General features: G+C 36.4%; 1 protein-coding gene across 1 annotated transcript in view; it reads right to left on the bottom strand.

Moving 5' to 3' along the window:
- The window catches only part of LOC131018694 (mitogen-activated protein kinase kinase kinase 1-like), a 6,377-nt gene extending 453 nt beyond the window's left edge, over positions 1-5,924 (bottom strand). Inside the window, exons 1-9 of the mRNA XM_057947408.1 lie at positions 4,616-5,924; positions 3,392-3,476; positions 3,237-3,299; positions 2,982-3,139; positions 2,481-2,553; positions 2,339-2,398; positions 1,898-2,008; positions 949-1,194; positions 1-8 (exon numbers count right to left, since the gene is read on the bottom strand). The exon at positions 1-8 is cut by the window's left edge and continues 453 nt beyond it. Of these exons, the coding sequence (XP_057803391.1) occupies positions 985-1,194; positions 1,898-2,008; positions 2,339-2,398; positions 2,481-2,553; positions 2,982-3,139; positions 3,237-3,299; positions 3,392-3,476; positions 4,616-5,748 (1,893 nt within the window). The 5' untranslated portion in view covers positions 5,749-5,924 and the 3' untranslated portion in view covers positions 1-8; positions 949-984. The remainder of the gene's footprint in view (positions 9-948; positions 1,195-1,897; positions 2,009-2,338; positions 2,399-2,480; positions 2,554-2,981; positions 3,140-3,236; positions 3,300-3,391; positions 3,477-4,615) is intronic.
- Positions 5,925-16,791: the final 10,867 nt, after the last annotated feature.

Here is a 16,791-nt window from a genome sequence, read left to right as displayed (position 1 = left end):
CATTCCTCCTAACAGATATTGAAAACAAGTCAGATGTTAAAAACACTATTGTCTTAATGAATTGATATCTTAAACTTCCAACACTGTGATGCAAAAGAGAAATAATTGGGGAAGGAACTGTTCAAGAGGATGATATGATGCCAGTGAGCTCTTCTGGTGCAGTGTGAGTGTCATTATATAGGAAGTAGCGCAAAGTGACATGTGATATCTTCGACAAGTTGTGAGCTCTTCAAGCTTATAAGGCACTCACAGGCTTACACCACTTCCTAATGTCAAACTATTTCAGAATTCAGATGCTCATTTGCTTGGGAAAAATCAAAAGGGAGGTCGAAACATCCACCAGATGAGAAGGGGAGACTCGTAAAACCATAATTCTATACCTAATAGTTTATGGCATCAGGGAAGATGTTTTCCAAGCACCTCTTGAACTGTTGGACATCTGTTCACCATTTGTGGAGTAAGCCGGTCCTTAATTACCATATGAAAGCCTCTTGTGAACCTAATGAGACCTCTATAGTTATACCTGTCCCTGAAACTAAATGTACATGTTTCCACATCATTCGTCGCATCTCTGGAAATCAATGGAAGTTAAAGCTTGTGAAACTACCCAGCCCATTGAAGGCTGTTGATTTATCTATGTTGCATGGCAAACATAACAGAATGCAACCAAAAGATATACTGAAGGATCCATCAAACATACATCAAAAAAAAATTCCCCAACAAATGGCCCTATCCCAGAGCAGCAATAACTGTGTGTAATAATAAAGTCTCATTCTGAGATATGATATACTACATGGCTCAAGACAAGCTTAAAATATAGATTTTGTCAATCTTGATATATCCTTTAATCTCACATCTAGTATTCCAGCTAAAATAAAGGTGCATAACAATCAAATGTGCAAGAAGAAAGAAACAATAAACCTGCCTATGCCAGTGTAAGATACTAACCTCACCATCTTCAACATGCAGAATCTTGATGGGTTTCTACGACCTCATGGCATAATGTGGAGATGCAGGACTTGGGAACGATGAAGGTGACTTCTTTACAAATGGATGGTCTAGAAGTTGAGCAGCAGTTGGGCGATTATCTGGGTTAACTTGCAAGCATTTGAGGATAAAATCCTGAGCATCTCTTGATAAGGTGTTAGGAATAGGAGGAAGTTCACCCCTACCGATCCTGAACAATGCTTGCATCTGTTGCAACCAGAAAAAGATACTTAGAACACCACTTTATGTAATAGCTGGAAGACATATACACCTTTTGGGCAACCATGAAACAGGACTTTGAAAACATTAACCTCAAAGCGAGAAATTGAGATGTGCAATTAAATGCCTGTAGATGAAAATCTTGATGAGCAAAGAATTAAGAAGTTATCGTGCCAGCCAAAACTTTGAAAAATTAAAATAATGACAAAAATAAAAAAAATAGAACTGCAATTAGACGGCATGAAGAGCCGTCTACTTTAAATCTATTTTATTGTCATTAGTAAAGATTATTCTTTTTCACCGCTGCCGTCCTGATATGTAAAGTTGCCAATTAGTAGTGAAGGTTGTCCAGAATAATTGTTCATAAGGAATTGTTACTAATTTTGTGATAAAACCAACACAGCTGTAATGTTTTTGTTAGCTCTAGAAATGCTCTTATATTATATGCTCCTATGGGCAACGTATAAGTTATCAATAGATATGCCAATAATTTATACTTTTGAGACAATCATTATGTATTACCCTCCCTCAACAGAGAGTAATTTATTATGTAATCTTTTACATCCAATCAGTGGTAAACAGTATGCTTCAGTTCGAAAAAATTAACTCAGAGTATGAAATTACCGCAATATAAAACTTCAAGTAGGAAAAGGAAGCAAAATCTAAGATATTGTCAGGGAACATGGCATACCCCTTCCAAGTGAGAGTAAGGAATTTGACCAGTTAACATTTCCAACACCGTGCAGCCAAGGCTCCATATATCAGCAGCACGCCCATATCCATGGTTCCTTCGGTTCACAACCTGACAGTTTAAAGTATCTCAAATTTGGATCTAGACAACTTTTTTGATCAAAATGTAAATGAACAAGGACATAGCCCCTTTTTCCTTTTTGGCAATTTCGATATGGAGAACCTCGGGAATGGAATATGTAATTATATCTTCATTATATATTGTGAATGAAAGATAAACAACATTCTGTCTAGTGCTACTTATTCACACTTATGAAGGGAAAGGGTACAATGGTTGGCAAAACATGATTGCCTGTGTGTGGAATAAAAAGCAAAATATCTATGCAAAAAATTTCTCTCAATAAGTGGGTGTGGGCGATCCAGTTGCAGATAGAAAACTCACCTCTGGGGCCATCCAGTAGGGTGTTCCTTTACAAGATTTGATGTCATTTAGTTTCGATGCCTGAGAAAATACGCAAACTTATTTCAGAATACATTATGCATCTAAGAAAGGAGAAATCATTATTGTATGACCGTAAACCAACCTTTGCCAATCCAAAATCTGCCAGTTTCACAGAACCACTTACATCCACCAATATATTGGCACATTTGATATCCCTTGAAAAGAAGAAAAACCAGAGCTCTTTAAGAAGGTGGTAAATGGAGGGGAGGGGCGGGGGGAATGTATTAGTTTATTCTATTTTCAGAGCATTCTGATTGAGTACCAGAATGTGTGTTCATTTCAAATTTTCCAACCTCTATACCAGCTTTACATAAAAAACAATCCCATTCCAAACGTGGAGGGCCAGTAGAAAGAGAAAGGAAGCACAAAAATTTGGAGTGCTACTAGAAAGAGGAAAGGCAACATAAAATCCAAGTACTATTTTAGGAAACTGATTGTCAATAAATTATTAAATCTGCTCCCACATACATTGCCCAGAATACTATCTTAACAAAAAGTAAGCTTCTTGGAGAATATGAGAGCCTCAGGAAGTAATCACTAACAATGACCACAGAAACCTGAATACTGAGATGAGTTATAGCACCTGTGAACGACATCTCGGCTGTGAAGATAATTCAGCCCACTTAGAATCTGCCTTGTGTATGACGAGACTTGAGAGTCCCAAAGCTGATATTTGTTGTAGAGTTTTGCAAGGGAGCCCTTTGTTACAAGCTCAAGGAAAATATATAGTTTTCCATCATCCTAAAACATAAAAATGTTCCATATTAAGAATCAAAGAGAAATTATTTAGTAAGTGCACTGATAATGGAGACATCTACTTATGAAGTTAACAGCATACCTTGTCAGTGCCCAAGTAGCGAACAATATTCTCATGTTGAAACTGCTTCAGAAGAGATATCTCCTGAAAAAATTTATAAGAGGATAAAATAACAATTCAAGTGGTCTGCACAATGATTTTCAGATCCTTACAACATACATTATCAACTGTCATACCTGTTCAAGCTGGAAAATGCTTTGCTGACCCTGGCTTCCTTGGTCCAGTAAAGATACCTCCTTCACAGCAAAAAAGAGCCCATCGCTGCAGCAAAGGAAGGAACAAACTGTAAGGACCCAGAGAAATATTGTAGCAACTTCCTTAGTGATCCATATCAAACATGAAAAACCTTCGTGAGCTTTTATGCAGTCAGTACGCAGAGATGCTTTGAAAAATACTCTCTATATAGCAGAACCAAAGGATAAAGTATCTAATTAGACCAAACCCAATCCATGACCTTGCACAAGAGTTCTTAAAATATCATACACACAATATTAAACATCAATTACTTGGTACAATATCTATCTTCCGTCTGGCTGTGTTTCATCTTTGTGTTTCCAAAATCATAGTGGAGGTTAATTTTTGGATTACCATAAGTTCTACATATGAAAAACACATCTGAATCATTTCAAAATCACCAACTTATGTGATCCAACTGGATGACAACCCCCCTGGGCCTTATCATTTGACAGGAGCTAATGTAACAAACTGACACCAGCTATGGATGATGATAGACAAGATTGGAGAATGGAGAGAGGTTCATAAACCAAAAGCTGAAATTTCTAGTGATATAACAAACATCAAAAATGTAATTCCAATTTGCTTTGCATTGTTAGATCCATTACATGCAAACTCCCATGATTGCACGCTCGGAAGGTTCCGAGGAAGTACTTCTATAGCGAATGTAAAAAAGTCTATAGTTAGAACTAAGACTTAGATATAGATAGATATTATCTCTGGAAAATCCCACAAAGCTATTATTCGCACACAAGGGAACCATACATTATATGTACTTTGACCAGGAAAGAAGTTTGCATTAGTTTTGTTGTTCCATGGATCTTCACAAAATAATTGTGCACTTCAGCCCCTAAACCTATCATACATGCTATGTTGCTCCAAAACCAATTGAAAAAGTTTCCTGAAACTTAATCATTTGTATTAACATTATAACCACAACATAATTTTCGGGTAATGTGATAGCAAACTTAGCCTAGATTCAGGGTATGGATTTGAAGGCAGAAGAATGATTATATATACACACACAAAATGCAATTTACTGTAGAATTGAAGACTCCAAGTTAGATGTAATTTATGTAACTAGTTTTCTATTTCCTTCTTTTTCACTGGTGAAACTACATAACATTGATCATAATTCAACTATGTGGGTATGAAGAATGACTTACTCAGTAAACCCCTCGTACACAGTTCCAAATGATCCACTACCAAGGAAATCGCCCTTTTGCCAGGATGTAAACCTAAATGAACCACTTGGCGACATAGTGTAACTGTTCTCGCCAATCAAGCCGATGGAACTGCCACCTCTTTCATCATTTGAAGAATCTGAACATGACTCCAAGCCAATTCCCCTTTCCTTTTCTCCAGCGTCCTCGCTCACTTCTTGCCTAATGTTTATATCTCTCCTTCCAACTTCCTCGCTTTCTTCAACTCTATGAATCGGATGGCTAATCACATCTCCCGGTGATTCTGTTTCCTGATTATCTTGAGGGCCAAAACCTCTAAATATGTCCCAAGTGGAGCTCGTATGGTCCACAACCGATCGCATCACCACTGGAGGAGGAGCCAGAGTTGGTGGTCTGCAGCCTCTAATCCCTAAACATACTCGGTTTTCACTCGTTTCATCTGCCCTAACTTCATCATAATCCAGAACTAGCTCAGTCCCATTCTCCGCTTCACAATTACCATACTTCACCCTATCTGCAACAGTATCATCCACTGACCTTCTGATTGCAGCTGAAGGCGCTGATTTCGACGGCCTAATTCCCTTGACTCCCTGTCCACCGCTACCAACCAGCTTACTTCTGACTTCATTTTCACTAACTACATCAACGCCGACTTGAACATCATCCAAATTCACGCCGACTGTATCTTCCACTTCACCATCACCAACCCTAACCCTACCACCAAAACCGTCGGTCGAATGACCTCGATCGCCGGTCCTTGCAGACCTAACCTCGCTCTTAGGGGACAAACTCTTCCTCGCCTCCCACGCGGCCACCGGAATCGACAAATCATCAGCGTTGAGACCGAGGTAGCGGAAAATCTGATCGGCCTCCCCCTCGATTCCTTCCATCCGAAAGCTGGTGCGATCCGAGAGCGGCAGCAGATCGAGCGAGCGCGTCTTGTGCACGGAGTGATCATCGGAGAAGGAGTTGGAGGAGGAAGACGGAGAAGTGAAGCCGCTCCCGCCGCCGCCGTCGCCGGCGTAGTAGTCGATGTTCTTGATGGCGTTGCGGCGATCAAGCCGCGGCCGATGCAGGAGGTGGTGCTGCTGCCTTTTCTGCTTGGAGTTCAACATCTCACGTAATCATAAATCGGTGGAGCAATACCTATACGTATAGAGTAGTGTTGTTGTGGTTGTGCGTGCAAAATTGAGAGGAGAGAGTTGCGTTGAGTGGGTGTTGAAGTCGAAACCGAGCATCAGATGCAAGTGGGCGTGTAATGTTTGACCGGATTGGGTATTGACCCGACACAGAGAGAGGGGTTAATATTTGAAAAGTCTAACGCGTTGCCACGTGGCGCCTTCGCCGTTCCACAAAGCCTCCCGCCAAAAACGAAATTGTACTTGGCCCTTCTGATGGGCTTATTAGATTGTCCGTCGTGTATGTATATTACATAATTAAAATAAAATTCAGAGAAACTTATTTAAATATAAATTTTTCTATTTTTTTCAAATATTCTACCGGAAAGATATTTTATTTGTCCACTAAATATCTTCCTTAAAATAGTGAATACCGATTTTAAGAAAATTTAATTGTGTATTTAATAAGTGGAAGAAAAATTAATAAATATAAATTTATTAATTAGTTAAGTATTCATTTTTCTATTTTTTCATATATTCTACCGTAAAAAGATATTTTATTTGTCCATGAAATATCTTCCTTAAAATAGGGAATACCGATTTCAAGAAAATTTAGTTGTGTATTTGATAAATAGAGAAAATGTTAATAATTAAAAAAAATGTGATAGTTAGTTGTTTAGAAACAATACATAAGCGTGGCTATTTTGAAGAAGGAAACACAAATTTTGACCACTGATTTGAAAAATACAAAATTTGGCCATTTTTTACGTTTTAGGATTGTTTTGCCCTTAATTAGGGCGAATCGTATTCGGGTTTGCGAGCGGGTTAGGTACACTTCGCTCTATTAGTGCCAAAAGTATTCACAAAAAAAAAAAAAAAGTAAATTAGTACACTTGACACTATTAGTGTCAATAGTGTCATTCACAAATGGTACTAGTGACCATATTAGTGTTAATAGTGTCATATACTTGTGTTGATACATTATTTTGTCTTATATAGATGAATGCAGTTATATGACCATTTTGAACACTTCCCCGTAGAGGTTAGATTCCTCATTTAAGGTTTAGATTCCTCATTTAGGGTTTAATCATCGAATGATACTTTTGGTACTAATATTACCATTTGTGCCACAAGTACCAATTTACTTAGTTTTTTTTTCTGTTAGTATTTTTGGCACTAATAGTGCCAAGTGGACTTAACCCGCGCACAAACCCTAATCTGATCCACCCTAATTAAGGGCAAAACAGTCTTGAAACGTAAAAAAAAAAAAAGACCAAAATTTGTGTTTTTTAGATGGGTGGCCAAATATTGAGTTTTACTGTTCAAAATAACTATCTCAAAATGAAACTCTAATTGTTTATGTTGGTCCATTAATGATAAAATGTGTAAATATATGTAAATTGTAAGGGTGATAGTTAGTAATATATGTGGGTCCATTATTGAGCTTGAATTTCATAGCGTCCAATCCATTTGCTTGACAACTTTCCGAACATGAGCTTGAACCTTGACTGGTAAAGGAGAACTTTCTGTTCATGTTCAAATGTCTTTCCCTTGATCAACTGGTCATGTGTCCTCTTTAGCCTTTCCTTGTATAGAGCGACATTCTCATAGGCCTTAAGCCTAATCTTCTCCAATTCATGTAATCGGAGCTTCCTCTCTTGCTCAGCAGCATCCCATTCGTAGTTCATTTTGTTGACTGCCAAGAATGCCTTATGCTCAAGTTCCACTGGTTGGTGACACATCTTGCCAAAGACAATCCGATAAGGAGAGATCCTAATTGGTGTCTTGTATGATGTGCGGTATGCCTATGATGCATCGTCAAGACACATACTCCAGTCTTTTCTTATTGGGCCAACAACCTTCCTCAAGATGGTCTTAATGATCATGTTGGATAACTCCGTTTGTCCATTGCCTTGTGGATGATGGGTTGTGGTCACTTTATGGTTGACATCATATTTTCTGTATAGTTTTTCAATGATTGCATTGCAAAAATGTGACCTTTGATCACTGATGATTAGTGGTGCCGCCGGTTCAGGAACCGCCGGTTCCGGGCCCGAACCGGCGGTTCAGGGTCCGAAATCCGGCGAACCTGAACCGGCCCGGATGAAATTAAAAGGGCCGGTTTTCTGACCCTGAACCGGCGGTTCCGGTCCGGGCCGAGAACCGGCGGTTCAAGGGCCGAAAACCGGCGGTTCCGGGCTTTTTCGTTTTTTTTTTTATGAAATTAAATGATTTGTGGTGAAATTTCAAAATTCTAATTCAACTTAAATCTTAAAATATATAATATAAATGACTTGTGTAGAAAATTTAATGATTGTTGTGATGAAATTAAATGATTTATGTCATATTTTTTTTCCTTTTATGCAATTAAATGATTTATGTCATATTTTAAAATTAAATGACTTGTGTTGAAAATGTATATTTTATGAAATTAAATGATTTGTGATGAAATTTCCAAATTTTAATTCAACTTACAATATAAAATATAAACATGTGTTGAAATCGAAAATATAAACATGTAATATCTTTTATGTCATATTTTTAAATTAAATGACTTGTTGAAAATTTATATTTTATAAACATGACAATTAATATATTTTTTACATAATATTTTGTTATGTCATCTTAATTCTTTAGTAATGCTTGTGCTTTTTTTATGTCATATTAAATGACTTGTGTTGAAAATTGAAATACAATAAAAGTACAATAATTCTAACACATTGAGTCATTGACAATCAAAATAATGCATAAAACTTGAATTTATTCTATGTATACAAAAAATATTATAAGGATACAAATTACAATCTTCAAAATTGAATAAGTAAACAAACTAACACTAACTAAATAACTAATTCATTACAAGTTTACAATAAATTTCGAAAGAGAGTTGTCTAACAGGGGGAAAAAAATTAAAAAAATTACGGGCTTGAGCTCAATTTTAATATAAATATTAAAATTGAGTGGCCTACGTATCTTCATTGAATAATGAAGAATCAAAGCCCACGTAGTTCTTTTACCTTAACTTACCTAATCGTAGTCCTCGTCGGGCTCGGATCGTTCGGACTCGGTGAATTCATCGTTTGGGCTCTCGTCGGCTTGATCCCATTCATTCTATTGTTGTCGCAACTCGGCTTTGGACCAATCATCAAGCAACATGGTGGCCTCCATGTTTCGAGGATCCATGGTGCTTCTTCTTTCGTCCAAGACAAGCCCACCAACGCTAAATGCTTGCTCGACGGAGACCGTGGAGGCCGGGACCGCGAATAACTCCTTGGCCATGGTGGCGAGTATGGGATATTCCCTCTCGTGGGAGGACCACCATCTCAAGACGTCAAATTGTATACCACCTACAGGCTTGAAAGCAAATGTACTAGACAAATATATATCTAGCTCGTTAGTAGTATAACTCCTTTGTGTATTCATAAATGAATAAGCGGCTTGAGCCCATTCGTTTTGATCAAAACTACTTCCTAAGGTGGAGGAGCCATATTGACCTTGTGAACTAGAAGTGCCACTTGAAGAGTATGAGGGGTTTGCAAGCATATATTTTTGTTCGTAGTCATTAAACAAAATTCTAAGTGTGTTATCTATTCTATGTTTAATATCATCTAAGTTGGGAAGGTACCATTCTAGCGGTTCATTGTTTCCTAATCTTGACTCATAGATTTCTCTAAAGGCACCATAATAAATTTCTAATAGACGATAAACACCACCGATTTTCATAGAAGGATCTAAAATCTTAGCAATTAAAAAAACATCGGGAATTTCAAGAAAATATTTAAGCCACTTAATGATCATTTGATATGATACATCCTTCAAATCGTTTCTTTTATAACAATCATTTAAAGCAATACCAATAAACATGCAATGTTCTAAAACTTTAATACTAGTACAATAATAAACACCGGATAAATCCGTGGTAGCATTTTGAAAAACCTTTAAAAGTTGAAATAAATTACCACATTGTTTCCAATAAGAGGGCAATAAAAGCAAGTTAGCATCGGGAGTTACTCTAAAAAAATCACATAGATGCTCAATATGTTCCATGGTAGATGCAAGCATGCCAAATGTTGAATTCCAACGTGTAGAAATATCTTTAACAAAATTTGTATATCGAATTTTTTTGTGACGACAATATTTTTGCCATTTTTTGCCAATAGCGGCTTTTCTATGCAACATATTAACGGCTTGTCTAATGGGATCAACAACATTATTAATAAGAGTATAAGCATCTTGTACACATCTATTTAAAATATGACAAATACAACGAGCATGAAAATACCTACCTTCAAAAGAAGGTGCGCACACGGCAACTAACTCGGGAATGGAGGCGGTGTTGGCGGATGCATTATCAAATCCAACCGAAAATATCTTGTTTAAAATGCGATACTCATTTAACACAGAAACAATCAATTGAGCAATATTAGTAGCATTATGTGTTTCATTGAAATCTCTAAATGCAATTAAACGTTTTTGAATTAACCAACATTCGTCAACCCAATGACAAGTAATACCCATATAAGAATATCTTTGGAAAGAATCACTCCATATGTCGGAACATATAGAAAAATTTTGATTTAAATTCTTAAAATATTTTCGTAAATCACGTTTTCTTTCTCCGGCTTGTCGCCTAATATTTTTGCACATAGAAGTTCGACCAATTTTTTTGGCGGCCGGATTATAAGCATTTTTCATAGTATGTTCAAAAGTAAATTTATCGGCATGCATAAAAGGCAAATGCTCCATTGAAATATAACGAGCCATGTAATCTCGAGCATTTTGTTGGTCATATTTCCATAAAATATTACCTTGTTCATTACCTTGTCGTTCGAAAGCTTCGGGGTGTAGTTGAGTTTGAGTTGTATGGATTCCAAACTCGACAGTGTGTTGCTTCTCCATGTGCCTTATGAGGGTGCCATAACCCCCTCCTGCTTTCCATTGATAAGTAGCGTTGCAATAGGCAATGAACCTCTCGGGAGCATTTGGAGCATCATTTGGATGTTTAGGAGCGGGTTCCCTCCTAAAATGTTTTATGAAAATATTAGAAGAAAGTGTTTTACTCTTACCCTTACCCTTACCCTTACCTCTAGTGGGAGGGATTTCCTCCTCAACGTTGTGACGTGCTTGGTCGGCTTCCTCCTCCGCCTCTAGTTGTCGAACTCTACGTGCATATTCTTCATCCTCCGCTTCTTGAAGTTGTCTAGCATATGCTTCATCGGCAGCCTCCCGGCGTGCGCCGAATGGTCCTCGTTCAACTGGAATTTTCACCCTTCTCCTAGAGGATGATGATGGTACTTGAACATTTTGAGTAAACTCGGGAGAAGTGGGAGTGCTATCAATATCTTCTTCGTGGTCGACATTGATAGACTTGCCACGGTTACCACGACCATGAGACATGATAACAAATAAACAAGTAGAGAAGAGAATATAGATAATAGAGGTTAGAGAATAATAAGCAAGAACAATAAAGTAAATGAGCAAGTGAGTGTAGTGATAGTGTAATTGAAATATATAATATAGTATCTTAATAGTATAGTATTTAGTACTTAATAGTAGTACTAGTAGTAATATAATGTAAAGCAAGAACAAAAAATTAAAGGAGCAAGTGAGTGTAGTGATAGTGTAATTGAAATATATAGTATAGTATTTAGTACTTAATAGTAGTACTAGTAATAATATAATGTAAAGCAAGAACAATAAATTAAAGGAGCAAGTGAGTGTAGTGATAGTGTAATTGAAATATATAGTATAGTATAGTATTTAGTACTTAATAGTAGTACTAGTAGTAATATAATGTAAAGCAAGAACAATAAAGTAAAGCAATTGAATAAGCAAGAGAATAGCTAAAGAATTATAGAGCAAGAGCAATAGCACATAAAGAATGGAGGAGAATTAGAAGTAGAAGAGAGGAGAGTGTAGAATTGTTAATACAATGGAGTGATTTTGAAGGTGGAAGAAGGGGGGTATTTATAGATAAAATTGGGTGGGGGAAAATGTGAATTAGATAAAATTGTGTGGGGAAAAGTATAATTATAATGTTGAAAATTTGAAAAAATAAAATAAAAAAGTAAAACATTTCAAATTTTGAATTCAAAGCCAAGAAGGCCGGTCAAGCCCTAAACGCGCCTAGCCCTCTGCCGGCCTGCCCCCTGCCGCCTAGCCCTGCGCCCCTGCCCCCCTGCGCCCCAGCCCCCAGCTGCTCTCCTCGGCCCCCGCGCCGGAACCGGCGGTTCCGGGCCGAACCGGCGGGCCGGACCGGCGGTTCAGGGTTGGGGAAAATGGGAACCTTAACCGGCCCGGATAACTGGCGGTTCGGCCCTGAACCGGCCCGTCGGTCAACGGTCCGGGCCGGAACCGTTGACCGGCGGGCCGGTTCAGGGTCGAACCGCCGGTTCCGGGCGGCCCTTGGCAGCACTACTGATGATTGCCTTGTGCATGCCAAACCTGCTGAAAGCATTGGAGTTAAAAAACGAAGCCACAACTTTTGAATCATTGGTTGGTTACGCCTTGGCTTCCCCTACTTTGATACATAGTCCACAGCCAGCAAGATGTACATGTTGCCTTTTGATGCGGCTAAAGGTCCCATGAAATCCATGCCCTATATGTCAAATATTGTCACGGGTAATATGGCATCATGGGCATTTAATCCCTTCGTGTAATGTTGTCTTCTTGTTAACACTGTTCACATCCTTTACATAGCTTGTAAGCATTTTTGAATATTATAGGCCACTAAAACCCATAAACCAGAACCTTTTGCGCTATTTTCTTATATCAAAGTGTCGTCCTCCACATTCTTTGGTATGACAGTGGTGTCCCATCCCGATTTCCAAATGAAGACGTTCAAATTAGGAGTGGCGGGAGGGGGAGTAAAAAGTGAGGAAAGAAAGGGGCAATCATCTCACAATATAACAGGAACACATGAAGTTTGATTAGAATATGAAAGTTCAACTAATTTACCAAAGCATGTCACAAGTAGAGTTCAAGAGATGCTTACGAATAAGATCGTCAAGCAATTAGAGAATTTAAACATAAGGTCTTAAGATAATCAATCTATAGATGTCTTTAAGAACATAATTAGTAAATTTAAAGATAGTCTTGGCATAGCGGAAGTTTAGCATCTCAACCCTCGCCTCAGCTCTGCCCCATCTACATCGGTCTTCAATCTGAAAATATTTTAAAAGTATTTGGACTGAGTACTAATGTACTCAGTGGGTAAATGCCAATTTTTAAGCATAACAGTTCGAATATATTTTTTGAAAAGCAAAGTTGCCTAATATAACATGAAGTAATATTTAGAAGGTTTTAAAACAAAACCACTTCTAAGTTCACTAAATCATTTCTTTTACTAGTTGAACACGCTATGTCTCGTACTTACGTTACTATCGTGATTTCGGACCTCTAGCCACTGTCGGGTTTATATTTGACCTTGGGTTTTGAGTCCCCGAAAGGTCATCTAATACTTGGTGGATTTCAAGTTGTTACCTAGAGAATCCTTATGCTATGTTAGCACACGATGGAGATCAACCCACCACACTACTAATCGTTTGTGTACATGATTCTTGCACGGCGTGTTAGGTTGGTGTAAGAACTTGGATCGATCTGTATAAGAGCATTTAACGTAGTAGTAAAGCACATACAAAATATTTATGAATAACTTGCATTTTAATAATAAAGCATTTAAGCTCATACATTTAGAAGAATTTACCAACATTGCAAGCGAAAAATCATTGGAGAATTACTTGATTTCGTCAGAGAGGTAGCGCCTAATCCGTTGCTTCATCAGGGCCTATAAAATAATCAATCTCAATAGGGTCCAAACTTATTCTAATTTCAACCCATAGGTAAAACTAGTTTAATTATAAATTCGCTTAAGCCCGAGTTTTCAAAACTTTAATAATTTGAAAACTTAAGATTTTATTGAAGGGTAAATAAATAGCCCTTAATTGTTTCCCTTGAGAAACCTATTTACGTAATTTGATCTTAAGATAAATTCTCATACAATTTTATCTAGTCACCCAAGTCATTTAGGCATGTGATTTTATGGCTTTTAATATAGAATAAAGTTTCTATACACAAGCTTGTAGCTATAACTTATGCTCATTATAACATGACTAATATTTGTAGACAACAAATTCTCACCCAATCACAAATAATAATATATCAAGTTTCACACTAATCAAATAAGAAAGGGAATATTTTTAGTGGTAACATATAAAAATATACAACTTTGCAAAGTTGTCTATAAAAAATACCCACTTTTTTAAATTACTACACTCTATACTCATTTCTATTTTATATGTTTATTTTTTGAAACATACCATCTGAAAAAGTGTGTAAGTGATCACTATTTTTATTAGCAACAAAAACTGCATGCAACTAACACAGTGTAATTGTAACAAATAAACAGCAACCGAGTATCGTATCCACAGGGACTGAAACAACAAAATAACTTTATCTATTTCCTAAACAAACTATCACAATAGACAGGCAATCAGAAAAATGAGAATATTAAATAAAACTACAATTCCAAACAAAAGCAAAGACAAAGCAGGTAAATAAAAACAACTGATCCCAGGGTAGTAAATTCATCAACTAAATCCACATAATCAATCTATTAATCCTAATTACCAATTTAATCCAGTTATGATGGGAGATCACTTAATTAATCAATCACTCTCGCTAGAGCAGCAACGATCGTAGATTAGTAAATTCTCTATCTTCGCTAGGTCTCAAGAAAATCTACTAACTCCCCAAAGCTCCTAAGAATAGCTCCCTATGATCCACCTATCTCCGTTGGGTCTCAAGGTTAAGATCATATCATACATTCCTGAATCAACTAAACAACTATCTCCGTTGGGTCTCAAGCCGAATAACTACACATGCAAACTATTGATCAGATAATTCACACGAATTCAAGCACCATAAATTATGAAGCATAAACTGGAAGGTTAATAGGTACTAACAAATAAATCACATGAACCTAATTAACTATTTACAAACCCTAGAATCAGATAAAGAACTTAGCCAGACATATTAAACTAAAACATAAACATAATAATAAAGAACACAATTGTAAAAACTGTATTGTATAAAAACCGAAAGTAAAATGATCGTAGTGACTTGAATCTTCAATCTTGTGGAAATCCAATCCAAGCTCTAAAAACTGGAAAGCAACAAAAGTCTAAAGCTATAAAACTGAAAAGCTAAAGCTGAGAACCCTAAATAGGTCAAAAGAAGCCCTATTTATAGTGCCAGGGTAAAATACAGAGTTTGAGCTCGAAAATAACACAGAAAATGCGTAAAAATATCCAAAATCCGGACCCGCGGCGATCTTGCCGGCGATCGCATGGCGCTCACCGCGAGGTCTCCGCCGTTTCGCTGCTACGCGCGACTTTCTTGTTTTGGTCATAACTTTCTCGTCCAAACTCTGATTTGTGATCCATTTATGCTTACAAACTCGTATCGAGATGATCTACAACTTCTATTTCAGACAAGTTTTCCAAAAGAGAACTCAATAATCCTGTAAATTCCTTCAAAGTTCGAGTAAGAATCATATTTCACAAGATAAAATAATTTAGGCACAAAACAATCATCCAACACTCATTTTCCTATAAAATTAACATCATACGAACATTAAAAACCATGGAAACATGAGTGTTATCAGTAAGAAAGATTCTTGCAGTATTTGATTTTTACATATTTGATCACTGACAAAGAAATTATAATCAAAATTAGTGTAACACAAAATATAGTAGCAATAATTCATATAATTATTACACAAAACACCAAAATTGCTTATGATATGAATAAGGATTTAAGCATAAACTATTATACCATCGGCATAAACGATTATACGACGACATAAAAGATTATACCGTCAATGAAGATGATTATACCACCGACGGTATAATAAAAAAATATCAGCGGTATTCTCATTTTTGTCGGTGGTATAATCAAAACTATCAGCTGTATTCTCATTTCTATCGCCGTTATATTTAAATATGTCTGTGGTATAATCAAATTTAATTTCAATCATGTAACATTCAAATTAGCACATTTAAATCAAATAATTGCAACTTAAGTAACAATGTGATAAAATCATTACAATGAACATAATTATACCACCGTCATAAACGATTATACCGTCGGAAAAATAGATTATACCTCCAGCATAATTCATTATATTGTCGATGGTATAATCAAAAGTGTCGGTGGTATAATACATTTTTCCGACTGTATAATCAAAAGTGTCGGCTGTATAATCAACTTGTGTATACCTTTGTTTTTCATTACATACTCCAATATAAGGGCTCAAGTATAATAAAGGGAGACACATATAAAGATGATTTAATATAATGCGCTTGACGCAGTACTCTAACACAAGAAACAAAATAAATAATATATCGTACGAATTTATAGTACTCAATTCAACCATCCGTATAATTATTTGAAGAATCATTCGGTATGTGCAACCGTTACTTTCATCAATCATCATACTCATTTCAGCTTTTGACATACACACATATATTAAAAAATGGAAATAGTTGTAGAATGTAGCAAAAGAAAATTTTAGGTATATTAATTTGGTACATACATTTGCAAACTTGGGTACTTTTACAAACTCCCCATATTTTTAAGCTCATATTCAAGCTCATAACATTTATTCACTTAACTTTGTAAATTTTCAGAAAGTTCACTGTAAATGATATAACTTTAAACATTCACGGTTTATGAACCAAAAGTTACCAGGGGTTGGGATACAACTTTTTAGAAATCTCGGGATGTATGTTTCCTTTTAGAAAAATCCTTTCTTAAAAATTCAAAGTCATTTCCCTAAAAAAAACAAATCAAATTCATTTGAGAGATATAATTTTTTTCCCAAGGTCTACCGAAATTGTCACAATGTTGACAATAATTTTAAAATAAATTTTAAAAATGTCAAATCTCCTTGAAAAATTCTGAAATTTTACAGAGATACCTTCATATGACATTCTAATGTTCCCAGAAAATATTAAACTTGAAAATATACTACATTTTGTT

The sequence above is a fragment of the Salvia miltiorrhiza genome, chromosome 1 (assembly GCF_028751815.1).
Source record: "Salvia miltiorrhiza cultivar Shanhuang (shh) chromosome 1, IMPLAD_Smil_shh, whole genome shotgun sequence".
NCBI classification, from domain to species: domain Eukaryota; kingdom Viridiplantae; phylum Streptophyta; class Magnoliopsida; order Lamiales; family Lamiaceae; genus Salvia; species Salvia miltiorrhiza.
The sequence above is the reverse complement of the archived record's forward strand: the minus strand, read 5'-3'. Positions and strand labels throughout refer to the sequence as shown.